Source organism: Salvelinus alpinus, chromosome 32 (genome assembly GCF_045679555.1).
Source record: "Salvelinus alpinus chromosome 32, SLU_Salpinus.1, whole genome shotgun sequence".
Taxonomy (NCBI): Eukaryota; Metazoa; Chordata; class Actinopteri; order Salmoniformes; family Salmonidae; genus Salvelinus; species Salvelinus alpinus.
Window position 1 is genome coordinate 18238028 of NC_092117.1, and position 18712 is coordinate 18256739.

Sequence of the window (18712 nt, forward strand, 5' to 3'; positions counted from 1 at the left end):
TACATACACTGCATTCGAAAAGTATTCAGACCCCTTGACTTTTTCCACATTTTGTTACGTTACAACCTTATTCTACAATGGATTAAATTAAAAATGTTCCTCATCAATCTACACACAATACCCCATAATGGCAAAGTGAAAATAGGATTTTAGAAAATGTTTGCAAATGTATTCAAAATAAAAAACAGAAATACCTTATGTACTTAAGTATTCAGACCCTTTGCTATGAGAGTCGAAATTGAGCTCATGTACATCCTGTTTCCGTTGATCATCCTTGAGATGTTTCTACAACTTGATTGGAGTCTACCTGTGGTAAAGTTTGCTAAGTCAAACGACACCGCTGGTTCTGCTCACACTGCCCTACCCTGTGCTTTGACCTCTTTCTCCCCTCTCTCTCCAGATGAAATCTCGCGTCTTGTGACGGCCGGCCGCCCAACAACCTGCCCGCTTGACCCTATCCCCTCCTCTCTTCTCCAGACCATTTCCGGAGACCTTCTCCCTTACCTCACCTCGCTCATCAACTCATCCTTGACCGCTGGCTACGTCCCTTCCGTCTTCAAGAGAGCGAGAGTTGCACCCGTTCTGAAAAAACCTACACTCGATCCCTCCGATGTCAATAACTACAGACCAGTATCCCTTCTTTCTTTTCTCTCCAAAACTCTTGAACGTGCCGTCCTTGGCCAGCTCTCCTGCTATCTCTCTCAGAATGACCTTCTTGATCCAAATCAGTCAGGTTTCAAGACTAGTCATTCAACTGAGACTGCTCTTCTCTGTGTCACGGAGGCGCTCCGCACTGCTAAAGCTAACTCTCTCTCCTCTGCTCTCATCCTTCTAGACCTATCGGCTGCCTTTGATACTGTGAACCATCAGATCCTCCTCTCCACCCTCTCCGAGCTGGGCATCTCCGGCAAGGTCCACGCTTGGATTGCGTCCTACCTGACAGGTCGCTCCTACCAGGTGGCGTGGCGAGAATCTGTCTCCGCACCACGTGCTCTCACCACTGGTGTCCCCCAGGGCTCTGTTCTAGGCCCTCTCCTATTCTCGCTATACACCAAGTCACTTGGCTCTGTCATATCCTCACATGGTCTCTCCTATCATTGCTATGCAGACGACACACAATTAATCTTCTCCTTTCCCCCCTCTGATAACCAGGTGGTGAATCGCATCTCTGCATGTCTGGCAGACATATCAGTGTGGATGACGGATCACCACCTCAAGCTGAACCTCGGCAAGACGGAGCTGCTCTTCCTCCCGGGGAAGGACTGCCCGTTCCATGATCTCGCCATCACGGTTGACAACTCCATTGTGTCCTCCTCCCAGAGTGCTAAGAACCTTGGCGTGATCCTGGACAACACCCTGTCGTTCTCAACTAACATCAAGGCGGTGACCCGTTCCTGTAGGTTCATGCTCTACAACATTCGCAGAGTACGACCCTGCCTCACGCAGGAAGCGGCGCAGGTCCTAATCCAGGCACTTGTCATCTCCCGTCTGGATTACTGCAACTCGCTGTTGGCTGGGCTCCCTGCCTGTGCCATTAAACCCCTACAACTCATCCAGAACGCCGCAGCCCGTCTGGTGTTCAACTTTCCCAAGTTCTCTCACGTCACCCCGCTCCTCCGCTCTCTCCACTGGCTTCCAGTTGAAGCTCGCATCCGCTACAAGACCATGGTGCTTGCCTACGGAGCTGTGAGGGCAACGGCACCTCCGTACCTTCAGGCTCTGATCAGGCCCTACACCCAAACAAGGGCACTGCGTTCATCCACCTCTGGCCTGCTCGCCTCCCTACCTCTGAGGAAGTACAGTTCCCGCTCAGCCCCGTCAAAACTGTTCGCTGCTCTGGCACCCCAATGGTGGAACAAACTCCCTCACGACGCCAGGTCAGCGGAGTCAATCACCACCTTCCGGAGACACCTGAAACCCCACCTCTTTAAGGAATACCTAGGATAGGATAAAGTAATCCTTCTAACCCCCCCCCCCCCCCCCCCCCTTAAAAGAGTTAGATGCACTATTGTAAAGTGGTTGTTCCACTGGATATCATAAGGTGAATGCACCAATTTGTAAGTCGCTCTGGATAAGAGCGTCTGCTAAATGACTTAAATGTAAATGTAATGTAAATGTAAATTAAATTGATTGGTCATGATTTGGAAAGGCACACACCTGTCTATATAAGGTCCCACAGTTGACAATGCAGAGCAGAAACCAAGCCATGAGGTTGAAGGAATTGTCTGTAGAGCTCCGAGACAGGATTGTTTCGAGGCCTAGATCTGGGGAAGGGTACCAAAAAATGTCTGCAGCACTGAAGGTCACCAGGAACACAGTGGCTTCCATCATTCTTAAATTGGAGAAGTTTGGAACCACCAAGACTCTACCTAGAGTTGGCCGCCCGCACAAACTAAGCAATCGGGGGAGAAGGGCCTTGGTCAGGGAGGTGACCAAGAACCCAATGGTCACTCTGACAGAGCTCCAGAGTTCCTCTATGGAGATGGAAGAACCTTCCAGAAGGACAACCATCTCTGCAGCACTCCACCAATCAGGCCTTTATGGTAGAGTGGCCAGACGGAAGCCAAAAGGCACCTAAAGAAACAAGATTCTCTCGTCTGATGAAACCAAGATTGAACTCTTTGGCCTGAATGCCAAGCGTCACGTGTGTTGGAAACCTTGCACCATCCCTACGGTGAAGCATGGTGGTGGCAGCATCATGCTGTGGGGATGTTTTTCAGTGGCAGGGACTGTGAGACTATCAGGATCGAGGGAAAGATGAACGGAGCAAAGTACAGAAAGATCTTTGATGAAAACCTGCTCCAGAGCACTCAGGAACACTGGGGCGAAGGTTCACCTTCCAACAGGACAACAACCCTAACCACACAGCCAAGACAGCGCAGGAGTGACTTCGGGACAAGTCTCTGCATGTCCTTGAGTGGCTCAGCCAGAGCCCAGACTTGACCCTGATCGAACATCTCTGGAGAGACCTGAAAATAGCTGTGCAGCAATGTTCCCATCCAACCTGACAGATCTTGAGAGCATCTGCAGAGAAGAATGGGAGAAACTCCCCAAATACAGGTATGCCAAGCTTGTAGCATCATACCCAAGAAGACTCAGGGCTGTAATCACTGCCAAAGGTGCTTCAACAAAGTATTGACTAAAGGTCTGAATACTTATGTAAATGTAATATTGCAGTTTTGTTTTTGTTTTTGCAAAAATGTCTAAAAAACATTATTTATTTATTTTTCTATTAAAATATTGTTATTTATTATTGCATTGATGGGTTTTGAGTTTGCAAGAAAAGCATTTCACTGTACTTGTGCATGAAGCAAACTTGACAATGAAGCATTAGGTACATCTCTACTCCACACTGATGGTCAATAGGTCAACTTTCAGCAACCAGATAAGTAGATTATAACCTAAATGGCAGCTGACCCTACTCTTTTGGCTACATCTAGAAGTTTCATCCACATACTTTATGGCCAAATTTACATTACACATTAAACATGTGTTTCTCCCTTTGATTTTCCTCCTCTCATCCCCTCCTTTCCCCTCCATCCCTCCCAGCTTTGCCTCCCTATGCCCTTCAAACCAACTCTGTGTCGGAGAAAGGCTTTAAATTTCATCTCCCTTTACTTCCAGCTCAGCCCTTTCCTATGGCGATCAATAGGAACAGGATCCATTGCTCCAGGCTCTGTAATCCGATGATGGCTGGTGCCAGGTTCTGACACTAATAGAGGTCACTCTGTCTCAGTGTCTCGGACCCCTAGCAGAGCCACGAGCAGGTAGACAAAGCCAGATCCGTTAAATAACAACACACATCCCATCCTCTAACCAGGAATTAAGACATGCCATCCTTTTCATCAGCTAACTGTGGCCTTGGACCACTACTGTATCAGCAACCCTGAAGGTATTCTTCTTAATAGAAGATAACAAATACCAGAAGACTTGAAAGGAATTATTTTTCACTTTCATGGCATTACTCTTTATGGATAATGACATTGTCCTCTGACAGATGGCGCCATGCTAAAGTGACACGTTTCCAGGAGCCAGCTGCCTTGCAAACTGTGGAAAAATCTAGATTTTGTTCATCGGCGTGACACTAGTTCCTAACTTCTGAAAATCACTGCGCTTTCCCATTAATCGCTATGGAACACCAGCAGACCTAAAGGCCTGAATACATTTGTTATCGAAACATTATTTCTAAACATTTCTTTATTATTCTTATTTTTTCAGAAGGATCATTATGGCCTGACAGAGCACTGTATAATTCATTAACACTCTTGTCATCTTCTTGTCATTTAGTTCTTTCAGAGCAATTTGTTTGTGTAAAAATGTAAATTCCTATTATCTGGTTACCTGACAGTCAGTTTATATTGGCCTTTTATTGTTTGTGCAGAGGGTTCTGTTTGCAATCTAATCCAGACCCACATAATGGTTAGTATTTGATAACTGTAGGCAGATAATAACCCAAATCTAGTCTTGAGTTTCAGTAATGTAAATTAACCATGACGAGAGACAGTGCAAAATTGTCTCGCCACAAATTAGCTCATGTTAACACAATTTGGCTCTGTAATTTCACTGTGCACATCATGTTGGCATTGAGTCGTTCCATGTCATTTCAGCAAGACATAACACCCACCATCTCAGATTGTTCTAAAATCGTTTAGGTAGTTAGAAACAGGTATGATAGGCATTACTGAAACATTATTTTGTTGAAATGTAATTTGATCTCTTAGAAATTAAGCTAATTAAGTGCATCTAAATTGGCCATTTTAATTTATAGCATTCAGATTATATTCAATAAATATAGTACCCAAAATCCGATCTGGACCAAACTTCTTCCTACCAATGAACACATGAGAAATCAAATGAAATGGTCAAAACACCCACAGATATTTTTACCTGTTCAGAGATATTAGTCATTGAAGTCACTTGCATTATTTACCGTAAATTAGTGTGAAAATACCAGGTTTTGACCACTAGATGCAGTGGTTCCTACTATACTGCCACACTCTTTCATCCATTCTGCTTATTTCTTGTGTTTATTTTATAGATAATAATAATAAAATTATTATTATTTATTTAACTTGTTTAGCGCTTTTCATTCAATTAAATAATCTCAAAGTGCATAAAAAGTGAAACAAACAAACAACACATGTAAATTGAGATGGTACAGATGGAGATTGAAAGTCTCTATTTGGCTTGGGATGAAAGGCTGGAAGCTGAGGCAGTTTGGATTGGAACGGCAGTGTAGCTTCATGGGAGGGGGCATCGATGGTACAGCCAGAGATAAACAAAGACAGTCTGACAAACAGTACACAACATCTGCTTCTCCAACGGTCAGTTCCTCTATAGGACCCACTCCTCTGTAGGTACTGGTCCTCCATTGCTGAACATGTGGAACCCACCTGGGTGATGCCACGGCTGCTGTAAAGCGCACAAATAAACACCACATCTTGGCAGTGGTCAAGAACAGTCCCTGAGCCTCTTCTGCCATCTCTAGAAACAGCATGCAGTACTTGTTGTAATTCTTCCCGTCAGATTAAACAACAGAGCCGGGGATGCATTATTTGAATCAAAACAGCCAGCTAGCTATAAGCTAAAAACACTGTATATACTTTCCAATCACAATTCTGCAACTCTAAAAGTCAAGATCACGAGATGTAAGTGAACAACCTCCAGAGCAGTCAAACCCCAAAACATCTATGTAAAACATGCTACAAACATCCAATAGATCACAACCTTTTCTTTGCAACTTTGTTTAGAAAACCAATATCTTTTGTTGATGATGAAAATAAATTGTGTGGCCATCATTACAATTCAAGCAAGTTCTCCATGAAAGCAATTCAGTTAGTCCTTCTCTTAGAAACCTAATCCTTCAACCCCAACTCTCCTTGAATAGTCCAACACATAGAAGCTCTCCGAGAGGGCTATCCCTATGGTGCAATTATCATACTGTATGAAGAATTTTGCTACAAGCCCAAAACTTTAATGGAGAAATGGGCTAGGGGGTAAAATGTTGCGACAACCCTAAAATAAATAATACAACTATAAACCATTGCATGGCAGTTGTATGTTTTTCAATACAATTCTTAGAAAGCAGCTCTATCTGTAGTGTGATTAGTGACATTTACTATTAAACCCAACCCAGCCCAAAACCATTACCGTTGCAAAACAATATACAGTGTGCGTTTGGGACTGTTACCATTGAAGAGCATTATAGGCCATAACATTGAAACCATTAGAACTACGGTAACCTAAGGGTTTGCTTGTTCACCGTGAATGATCTAACACACACAAAGGAAAAACGGAATTGCTTTTATGGAAGACTGGTATGAATTGTCGGCAGAAGCTACTGGTTTTCTATCCAAAGTTGCAAAGGAAATGTTGTGATCTAAATAGCAAACGCAAGAGACCAGGAAAACGTATAAAAGAGTGTGGCAGTATAGCAGGAAAAGCGGCATCTAGTGGTCAAAGTCTAGTACTTTCACACTAATTGATGGTAAATAATGCAAACAACTTCAATGACACATTTCTTTGAACAGGGGAAAATAACCATCACCAGATTCACAGGGAATTCATTACATACAGTTTCAGTCAAAAGTTTGAACACACCTACACATTCAAGGGTTTTTCTTCATTTTTACTATTTTCTACATTGTAGAATAATAGTGAAGACATCAAAGCTATTAAATAACACATATGGAATCAACACCAAAAAAGTGTTAAACCTATCAAAATATATTTTAGATTATTCAAAGTAGCCACCCTTTGCCTTGATGACAGCTTTGCACAGTATTGGCATTCTCTCAACCAGCTTCACCTGGAATGCTTTGCCAACAGTCTTGAAGGATTTCCCACATATGCTGAGCACTTGTTGACTGCTTTTCCTTAACTCTGCGGTCCAACTCATCCCAAACCATCTCAATTAGGTTGAGGTCGGGTGATTTTGGAGGCCAGGTCATCAGGTCATCTGATGCAGCACACAGCCTGGTGGTGTGTTGGGACATTGTCCTGTTGAAAAACAAATGATAGTCCCACTAAGCGCTAACCAGATTGGATGGCGTATCACTGCAGAATGCTGTGGTAGCCATGCTGGTTAAGTGTGCATTGAATTCTAAATAAATCACAGACAGTGTCACCAGCAAATCACCCCCACACCATCACACCTCCTCCTCTATGCGTAACGGTAGGAATCACACATGCGGAGATCATCCGTTCACCTACTCTGCAATCACAAAGACACAGCGGTTCGGAACCAAAGTTATCAAATTTGGACAATCAGACAAAAGGACAGATTTCCACTTTCCTAATGTTCATTGCTCGTGTTTCTTGGCCCAAGCAATTCTCTTCTTATTATTGGTGTCCTTTAGTAGTGGTTTCTATGGAGCAATTCGACCATGAAGGCCTGATTCATTCAGTATCCTCTGAACAGTTGATGTTGAGATGTGTCTGTTACTTGAACTCTGTGAAGCATTTATTTGGGCTGCAATTTCTGAGACTGGTAACTCCAACGAACTTAACCTCTGCAGCAGCGGTAAATCTGGGTCTTCCTTTCCTGTGGCGGTCCTCATGAGAGCCAGTTTCATCATAGTGCTTGATGGTTTTTGCGACTGCACTTGAAGAAACTTTCAAACTTCTTGAAATTTTCCGGATTGACTGACCTTCATGTCTTAAAGTAATGTGAGCGTTTAGTCACGGTAATTAGTCTTCTCCAAGTTCTGATGATGCTGATCGTCATTAGTAGCCTACCAAACTAACTAACTGCCTGGTACTCAGCACTCTGTTAATCAAACACTTCATGAGAGCCCATGAGCTCATATTGCACAATAGGCTATGCAATTGCGTGAGGAAACAGAGTGATGGCCTCTATTAAAAGAAGAGGACCCCATCAGCTTTCTACAGGATAGGCCTATTATATTTATTTCTTAACTTTCCTACTATTAAGCACATTGCTTCTCTTTAAAACAGGACTATAGCCTACCTGGCTTGGATGAAAATGAAACACGAGAAAGCGCCCTCCATTTGTTATTTAAGTGCATACAGTAGATTACATTTATATTTTTCCCCTTCCCCTGTTTCGAGACAGATGTAGGATAATGGTCCATTCTAAATCAAAAGACATTTCACACATACTATTTAGTATATGTAAAGACAAGATTAAATCAAGAATAGTCTGATGGGTGACAATATTAGCCTATCACTTGTGAATAATATATTATCACTAGTGAATGATGCCCAACTTGTGTCCAGTAAGGCAATAAACAGCGCATGCCTTTTTTTGCAACTTTTTCAAATCATAGTCACACACCTCATGTAGCCTAGCCAATAGGCATATATGTTTTGATAAGGTTTGTATCACAACTAAAGTGGCCAAATAACTTAACTTAACTTAAAATGAAGCATATTAATTCGCTTTACAACAAGTGTAGAGCCTAACTGGCATACTGTACATACACAGCGCATGAGTTTGATGTTTGGGGAAGATCATTTTCACCATAAAAATACACCTTTATAACAAAAGCATTACATGCATAATCGCATATGTGGTCACTTTTGAGAATGGGGTCTTCCCGCTATGGAACATTCGCACTTATAGCCTACTGCCACGTGCACATTGCTGTGCTTATAATATGAAGAAATAGCCCAATAATTTTTCAAAATTTTAAGTTAAACACTCTGATCTGTTGCGTCAGCCTCATTGCTTAAAAAGGTTTTTGGGATGCAAGTGGTTGTATTTATTTGGGATGTATCGCATCACACAACTGTCCAAGACTATGTTTGTAATATTTATTTCTCGCACAGAATAGAATAGGTCAACTTTTGTACTATGGGATAGTAGATTGACATAGGCTAGTGCTTTTGCTGTTCATTAGGCCTACTCATCATGTTGACTGACAAAAAGTAAATGTAGACAGTTCTTCCAATATCTTCAATATGCGCCTTGGAATTGGATAAGGACGCACGCAGTTGTGTCCCCGATGTGTCTGTCTTCACTTGTAGCCTTTGAGACAGACCCGATCACGTGACGGGCATTGGCTAACAATAATTTACCTATTTGAGAGAGCCATGTGAGTGAGAGGGGCTTTGAAGCACGCAGCCAGGAGAAGGGATTTATAATTATTATATTCAGCCCAAGGGCACAATGGCCACTGGCTGCAAAAGGCATGTTTTTTATTAAGGGGCATTATAGCCACACAAAGGGGATCCCGCCGGGAAATTTGAGGCATTATCAAATTGTGAATGAGAGACTGACGAAGTGTGTACAGCCTAGAGGTCGACCGATTAATTGGCATGGCCAATTGGCATGGCTAATTAATTGGCATGGCCAATTAATTAGGACCGATTTCAAGTTTTCATAACAACCGGTAATCTGCATTTTTGGACGCCGATTATGGCCGATTACATTGCAATCCACGAGGAGACTGCGTGGCAGGCTGACCACCTGTTACGCGAGTGCAGCAAGGAGCCAAGGTAAGTTGCTAGCTAGTATTAAACTTATCTTGTAAAAAACAATCAATCTTAACATAATCACTATTTAACTACAAATGGTTGATGATATTGCTAGTTTAACTAGCTTGTCCCGCGTTGCATTTAATCAATGCAATCGATTGATTAAATGCAATCGATAATTCGATAATTTATCATCGAATCACAGTCTACTTCGCCAAACGTGTGATGATTTAACAAAAGCGCATTCGCGTCAGGGTATATGCAGCAGTTTGGGCCGCCTGGCTCGTTGCGAACTGTGTGAAGACCATTTCTTCCTAACAAAGTCCGTAATTAATTTGACAGAATTTTACATAATTATGACATAACATTGAAGGTTGTTCAATGTAACAGCAATATTTAGACATAGGGTTGCCACCCTTTCGATAAAATACGGAACGGTTCCGTATTGTTTAAGAAATTATAGTTTCTGGATTTGACCATATTAATGACCTAAGGCTTGTATTTCTGTGTGTTATTATATTATAATTAAGTGTATGATTTGGTATTTGATAGAGCAATCTGACTGAGCAGTGGTAGGCAGCAGCAGGCTCATAAGCATTCATTCAAACAGAACTTTCCTGCGTTTGCCAGCAGCTCTTCGCAATGCTTGAAGCACAGCGCTGTTTATGACTTCAAGCCTATCAACTCCCGAGATTAGGCTGGCAGTACTATAGTGCCTATAAGAACATCCAATAGTCAAAGGTATATGAAATACAAATGGTATAGAGAGAAATAGTCCCATAATTCCTATAATAACTACAACCTAAAACTTCTTACCTGGGAATATTGAAGACTCGTGTTACAAGGAACCACCAGCTTTCATATGTTCTCATGTTCTGAGCAAGGAACTTAAACATTCGCTTTTTTAACATGGCACATATTGCACTTTTACTTTCTTCTCCAACACAGTGTTTTTGCATTATTTAAACCAAATTTAACATGTTTCATTATTTATTTGAGAATAAATTGATTTTCTTGATGTATTATGTTAAGTTAAAATAAAAGTGTTCATTCAGTATTGTTGTAATTGTCATTATTACAAATATATACAGTGGGGAGAACAAGTATTTGATACACTGCTGATTTTGCAGGTTTTCCTACTTACAAAGCATGTAGAGGTCTGTAATTTTTATCATAGGTACACTTCAACTGTGAGAGACGGAATCTAAAACAAAAATCCAGAAAATCACATTTTATGATTTTTAAGTAATTAATTTGCATTTTATTGCATGACATAAGTATTTGATACATCAGAAAAGCAGAACTTAATATTTGGTACAGAAACCTTTGTTTGCAATTACAGAGATCATACGTTTCTTGTAGTTCTTGACCAGGTTTGCACACACTGCAGCAGGGATTTTGGCCCACTCCTCCATTACAGACCTTCTCCAGATCATTCAGGTTTCGGGGCTGTCGCTGGGCAATATGGACTTTCAGCTCCCTCCAAAGATTTTATATTGGGTTCAGGTCTGGAGACTGGCTAGGCCACTGTACCTATGATAAAAATTACAGACCTCTATATGCTTTGTAAGTAGGAAAGCCTGCAAAATCGGCAGTGTATCAAATACTTGTTCTCCCCACTGTATATGGAAATCGGCTGATTAGTCGGTATCAGCTTTTTTTGGTCCTCCAATAATCGGTATCGGTATCCGCATTGAAAAATCATAATCAGTCGACCTCTAGTACAGCCTGCACAAAAAAACAAAGCAGAGCTCATGCGTTTCATGCAACTTTTTTCAAATCATGATTAGAGTCGCATCATGCAGCCTTAGAATGTATTAAAAATCTAAACCTACAGCCCAAAGCTTGTATCACAACTAAAGTTACGTAAATAATTCTAAATTAAGCATATAGGAGTACCTGTTTCTTTGTTAACCGCTCAACACAGAAAAGTCGCATGTGCGCACGCCCTCAAATCGTTTGGAGAAAATATCCTTTCTATTTTATTCAGCTGTGGTTAATTGTATTCTTCATACTATAAAATAATATAAAACAATGTCACGGAATTCTAAGCAAATCTTGTCTGTTAAATTATCTAGTGTAGCCCACAGCCATCTGGCATAGCCGGATCAGGGCCTAACATAAGGACAATTAAGAGTATGCTATACTGTGCTTCTGCAATAGACAACATTTTCTTCATATCATGTTTCTTTAGACCTGTCTAAAATAAATAATGGATTTATTGTGACGGTGTAGACTACATTACATGGATGTATTAGACTTATTTATTTAAATGTTCCAAAGATCTGCCTCAAAGGCTTGTAGGCCATGTGTGGAAGCCAGGAGATGGTAAATGTGTTTATGTTAATTAATGGTTAATTACCGTGAGACCGGCAGTTATTTGCTTGACAATCACCGGCTGACAAAATTTCATGACCACCAAATCAAATCAAATCAAATCAAATTTTATTAGTCACATACACATGGTTAGCAGATGTTAATGCGAGTGTAGCGAAATGCTTGTGCTTCTAGTTCCGACAATGCAGTAATAACCAACAAGTAATCTAACCTAACAATTCCACAACTACTACCTTATACACACACACAAGTGTAAAGGGATAAAGAATATGTACATAAAGATATATGAATGAGTGGTGGTACAGAACGGCATGGCAAGATGCAGTAGATGGTATAGAGTACGGTATATACATATGAGATGAGTACTGTAGGGTATGTAAACATAAAGTGGCATAGTTTAAAGTGGCTAGTGGTACATGTATTACATAAAGATGGCAAGATGCAGTAGATGATATAGAGTACAGTATATACATATGAGATGGGTAATGTAGGGTATGTAAACATTATATTAAGTGGCATTGTTTAAAGTGGCTAGTGGTACATTTTTACATAATTTCCATCAATTCCCATTTTTAAAGTGGCTGGAGTTGAGTCAGTATGTTGGCAGCGGCCGCTAAATGTTAGTGGTGGCTGTTTAACAGTCTGATGGCCTTGAGATAGAAGCTGTTTTTCAGTCTCTCGGTCCCTGCTTTGATGCACCTGTACTGACCTCGCCTTCTGGATGATAGCGGGGTGAACAGGCAGTGGCTTGGGTGGTTGTTGTCCTTGATGATCTTTATGGCCTTCCTGTGACGTCGGGTGGTGTAGGTGTCCTGGAGGGCAGGTAGTTTGCCCCCGGTGATGCGTTCTGCAGACCTCACTACCCTCTGGAGAGCCTTACGGTTGTGGGCGGAGCAGTTGCCGTACCAGGCGGTGATACAGCCCGACAGGATGCTCTCGATTGTGCATCTGTAGAAGTTTGTGAGTGCTTTTGGTGACAAGCCGAATTTCTTCAGCCTCCTGAGGTTGAAGAGGCGCTGCTGCGCCTTCTTCACAACGCTGTCTGTGTGGGTGGACCAATTCAGTTTGTCCGTGATGTGTACACCGAGGAACTTAAAACTTTCCACCTTCTCCACTACTGACCCGTCGATGTGGATAGGGGGGTGCTCCCTCTGCTGTTTCCTGAAGTCCACAATCATCTCCTTTGTTTTGTTGACGTTGAGTGTGAGGTTATTTTCCTGACACCACACTCCGAGGGCCCTCACCTCCTCCCTGTAGGCCGTCTCGTCGTTGTTGGTAATCAAGCCTACCACTGTAGTGTCATCCGCAAACTTGATGATTGAGTTGGAGGCGTGCATGGCCACGCAGTCGTGGGTGAACAGGGAGTACAGGAGAGGGCTCAGAACGCACCCTTGTGGGGCCCCAGTGTTGAGGATCAGCGGGGTGGAGATGTTGTTACCTACCCTCACCACCTGGGGGCGGCCCGTCAGGAAGTCCAGGACCCAGTTGCACAGGGCGGGGTCGAGACCCAGGGTCTCGAGCTTGATGACGAGTTTGGAGGGTACTATGGTGTTAAATGCTGAGCTGTAATCGATGAACAGCATTCTCACATGGGTATTCCTCTTGTCCAGATGGGTTAGGGCAGTGTGCAGTGTGGTTGCGATTGCGTCGTCTGTGGACCTATTGGGTCGGTAAGCAAATTGGAGTGGGTCTAGGGTGTCCGGTAGGGTGGAGGTGATATGGTCCTTGACTAGTCTCTCAAAGCACTTCATGATGACGGAAGTGAGTGCTACGGGGCGGTAGTCGTTTAGCTCAGTTACCTTAGCTTTCTTGGGAACAGGAACAATGGTGGCCCTCTTGAAGCATGTGGGAACAGCAGACTGGGATAAGGATTGATTGAATATGTCCGTAAACACACCAGCCAGCTGGTCTGCGCATGCTCTGAGGACGCGGCTGGGAATGCCGTCTGGGCCTGCAGCCTTGCGAGGGTTAACACGTTTAAATGTTTTACTCACCTCGGCTGCAGTGAAGGAGAGCCCGCAGGTTTTGGTAGGGGGCCGTGTCAGTGGCACTGTATTGTCCTCAAAGCGGGCAAAAAAGTTGTTTAGCCTGTCTGGGAGCAAGACATCCTGGTCCGCGACGGGGCTGGTTTTCTTTTTGTAATCCGTGATTGACTGTAGACCCTGCCACATACCTCTTGTGTCTGAGCTGTTGAATTGCGACTCGATTTTGTCTCTGTACTGGGACTTAGCCTGTTTGATTGCCTTGCGGAGAGAATAGCTACACTGTTTGTATTCGGTCATGCTTCCGGTCACCTTGCCCTGGTTAAAAGCAGTGGTTCGCGCTTTCAGTTTCACGCGAATGCTGCCGTCAATCCACGGTTTCTGGTTTGGGAATGTTTTAATCGTTGCTGTGGGTACGACATCGTCAATGCACTTCCTAATGAACTCGCTCACCGAATCAGCATATTCGTCAATATTGTTGTTGGACGCAATGCGGAACATATTCCAATCCGCGTGATCGAAGCAGTCTTGAAGCGTGGATTCAGATTGGTCGGACCAGCGTTGAACAGACCTGAGCGCGGGAGCTTGTTGTTTGAGTTTCCTTGGTGGGGGGTGCATGGGTGGCTTTTTGACAACAATAACAACAAAAAATCCTCATGTCTCACTCATTGGTAGTAAGAAGTCTGGTCCAAATTGGATATTTTTGACCTCTATTTGTTGAATATTAGCTGGATCCTATAAATTAAAATGGCTATTTTGGGTGCAATCAATAAGCTTAATTTCAACAAAATTCAACAAAATGTTTCATGGATTCTAATTGTATCTGTTACTAACTACAGAAGCAATTTCAGGACAATCTGAAATGGTGGGTTTCAAAATCCTCTTTCTTGTGCTTTTTGAAGTGGCACGACCCTATTACAAGCCATTTGTCCTGATTAGCTTTTATTACTGTACTGAGGATATGTGATGCGTGTGTGTGTGTGTGTGTGTGTGTGTGTGTGTGTGTGTGTGTGTGTGTGTGTGTGTGTGTGTGTGTGTGTGTGTGTGTGTGTGTGTGTGTGTGTGTGTGTGTGTGTGTGTGTGTGTGTGTGTGTGGGTGGGTGGGTGGGTGCGTGTCAATATCACAGGAACAACCTTCAGAGAGTAAAAAGGAAATGACAGTGAAATCCACAGTGAAGCAGACTTTATGAATGAGCTTGTGTTGTTTAGGAAGCCTATAAAATAACAGAAAACTAATGTAGGTGCTATTTGTGCATGACTGTGGTATGTTGAATTTCCCTTGTTAAATTGTCAGGAATATATTCAAATATTTTGATCAATAGTTTATCTGAAGTGTATGCTTAGTAACTTCTTAGGCCGGATATCATTGAATCAATCTGATTAGGCCTACAGAAGAGGCCTTCATCCCATTCTAAAATAACAGATCTGTTTCCATTAATTTCCTCTGTGTTTGCTATCAGGATGTAAAATTTCACAGTCAGTTACCAGACCAAGGGAGTCAGTCCTTCAAAGAATGAACCCTGATATTTTAGAACATCAAACACTGAAGCTACAGAGGCGCAAAGCAAGGTGATGAGGAGAGCATATTGTCAAACAAAGAGTTATCCATTGGAGTATTTAAGGGATAGTTCACCCAAATTACTAAATGAAATTGGTTTCCTTACCCTGTAGGCAGCCTATGGACAAGGTATGACAGCAATCCATGCACTGGTTTTATTTCCCTGGTGCTGTTTCCAAATGCTAATGTTTAAGAATTTTTGGCGCAAATCCCATTCAGATCATGGGACCAATATTATAATTTTTCATGTGTTAACTATCACAAAGTATCTCAGATGTATTGTGAAGCTCAACAAAGTCCCTTATTATAGAAATCTGTTTTAACATATATTCATTTGAAAATATGTATAAATAATTGCATTTTATATTAATAATGATATTTTATATCAAAAAAGTATTTATCAATATCAAAAATGTGAATTGTTTATGTAACATTTTCAATTGTCAATATTAATTATTCAAATGTTTTATATCTATAATTTAATTATTGATATCAATAATGTATTTATATCAAACACTTTATTATAATGACCTTTTTATTTTATTTATTTAACCTTTATTTAACTAGGCAAGTCAGTTAAGAAGAAATTGTTATTTACAATGACGGCCTACCCGGGCCAAACCCGGACGACACTGGGCCAATTGTGCGCTGCCCCATGGGACTCCAAATCACGGCCTGATGTGATACAGTCTGGATTCAAACCAGTGACTGGTTCATTGGGGCGGGATTACATTTGCATGCTCCTACATACAGTGCCTTGTGAAAGTCTACACACCCCTTGCAGTCTTCACATTTTGCTACCTTAAAATTAAATCAAAACATTTATTAAATTTGATATTTTTCCTACCGATTAAATCAAAACATGTATTACATTTTATATTATTCCTTAAAATAAAATCAAAACATTTATAGAATTATATATTTTTCCTACTGATATACACAACCTACTCCACATTTTCAAAGTGATAGAAAAATGATAGAACATTTTCAAAATGTATTGAAAATAATAAACTAAGATGTCTTGATTGCATATGTTTCCACACCCCAGGGTTAATAATTGGTGGAAGCACCTTTGGCAGCCATAACAGCTGTGAATAATTTTGAATAACATTATACCAGCTTGGCACAACTCTTAGGGCAACATATATGCATCGTTTTTGTGAAAATTGCTCAAACTCAGTACATTTGGTTGGGAATCACTGATGGACAGCAATATTCAATGATTGTCACTGATTTTCAATCAGATTAAGGTCAGGACTGAGACTACTAGACCATTCAGGAACACCCAACACCTCTTGGAAGGACATTCAGGTGTGTCTGACATTAGAATTTGTGTAAATGTTTCACTGAAAAATGATCATTCTTATATCAATAATTCAAATTATTGATATCGATAATCAATTTTTTGATATCAACACTTCTAATTATTGACATAACATTTAAATTACTAATATAAAAACGATTTCTCCATTGAATCCTATGGGGATCTATTGATATGAAAAATGCAATTATTGATATTGAAAATTCCATTATTGATATAAAAAATACAGTTATTGATATAAAAAATGTAATTAATATATATTAATACGGCTTTCCACACACTTATAGATGATTTCAACATGATTAACTAACAATGCTAATATCGGTCCCACGGCTTGAATGGGATTTGTGCCAATGCTAAATGGGATTTGTGCCACAATTGTATTCTGAAACAGTGCCAGGGAAAATAAACCAAACAATATATTTCTGTCATACCTTGTCAATACACTGCTTACAGGGTAAGGTAACTGATGTAATTTTGTAATTTGGGTGAACTATCCCTTTAAATATCCTCAGACGTGCACTTCGGGCGCTCAGCATCCAGCTACTAAAACCAATAATGCATCGTGGTTCCTCCACTCTACCTCCGGTGGGAATGCAAAGATGGATCGGATCAATCATAAACTTCTCTCGGAAGCCTACCTTGGCGCTACGCCATCCGCCCCAAGAATGAACGCTCTCGCGCTACCCCATTCACGGAAGCGCGTCTCCATCTCCACAGTAGGAGGGCTCAGCCCTGTTGTGATTGTGAATGATTGACATCCAATGGGCTGACATCACACTCATGTCTACCTATCTGTTTCAAGTAGGCTAGTCTAAATGCAACCCTTACCATTAGGCTACATTTGTTCAGTTTTTTCTATACCCCATCAATTGCACACGATGAATAAATAGACTTGTTTTGCCGTATATAAACCCTAAATAAATCGACACCAATAACAACCACTTTAAACTCTCTTACCAGTCGGACTTGACATATTTCCGAAAGGCTTGTCTCGACAGGTCTTGGTAGTTTTGAGGCTCCGCCGAGATGCCTTGCGCCCGAGTCCTGGTCCTCGGTCCTATAAGTTGAGCGCTGGGCAATACGGACTGACATTTGTGCAGTTTCCTCTTCAATTCTTGGATCTCGTCCTCCCTGTCCGCCAGACGCCTCTCCAAGTCCCGTATCCTGTCCTCCTTCAACATTAAAATCTTGGCAAAGTCCTCTTCCAGGTCGCTCATGATGAAATCTGCGGAGACTTCACAGTTGTTTCCCCTCGAAAAACACAATTCCGATATTTACGGTCAGAATTCCGTTGTTTACAATGGATAAACGAGGCTCCGCTGTGCGTATGGAGAAGGATCCCTTTGTAATCCACGTGTTTATTTCGGAAGGTGCTGAGAGGAGGAGATTTAAATCGGTGTTTAAAACAGTCGAGCCGGCGGTTGATAAATCCGAGCAGCACTGGTCCACATACAGAGACCCTGGACCTCCAGGGAAGTTAGGAACTATTGATGATCCTTCATTGACAAACCAATTAGAGCAGCCCTTCCTCTTTGGGGACGCAGGCCGTCATGCTGCAGAGAAACTCGGTGTGCGCTCCAGACTGTAACCGCGACTGTGCATCACTGACTGCCCCAATTGTTAAATTCTCACCGTTACAATCATCAACACAAAGCTTCTGGAACGCCCTTTGATCCGAGAGGCTGACGCAGCCCAGTGAAACTCGATCTGGCTAGGGATCTGATTTACAAGGTTGTTAGATTAGAGTGCTAGTTTGGGCATCCCCAAAAACACCCATCCTGTCGTTTTGTCATTAGACCAGCCTATATGAAACTCCTTTAGGCAATAACAACCCATGTAATTACTTTAGACATGGAATTTGTGGTTCCATACAAGGACCATTTAATTATTCAATCAAACATTTAGAGTCCCCTCCAACCGAACACAATGTTTAATAGAATAAACTGTAATATGTCAACTAAACTGTGTAAGCAGCACATCATTGTCACAATCCTTGGTGGTCTGTAGCAGAGTAGTACCCCAGCAAACATGATGTGGGCCCAATGTAGGCTACAATATTGGCCCCACTAGGCT

The 18712-nt window shown here is 41.8% G+C and overlaps 1 protein-coding gene across 1 annotated transcript in view; it reads right to left on the minus strand.

The window, feature by feature from the left end:
* LOC139562210 (cGMP-dependent protein kinase 1-like) overlaps positions 1-18274 on the minus strand; it is a 189722-nt gene extending 171448 nt beyond the window's left edge. Inside the window, exon 1 of the mRNA XM_071379678.1 lies at positions 17597-18274. Within this exon, the coding sequence (XP_071235779.1) occupies positions 17597-17856 (260 nt within the window). The 5' untranslated portion in view covers positions 17857-18274. The remainder of the gene's footprint in view (positions 1-17596) is intronic.
* Positions 18275-18712: the final 438 nt, after the last annotated feature.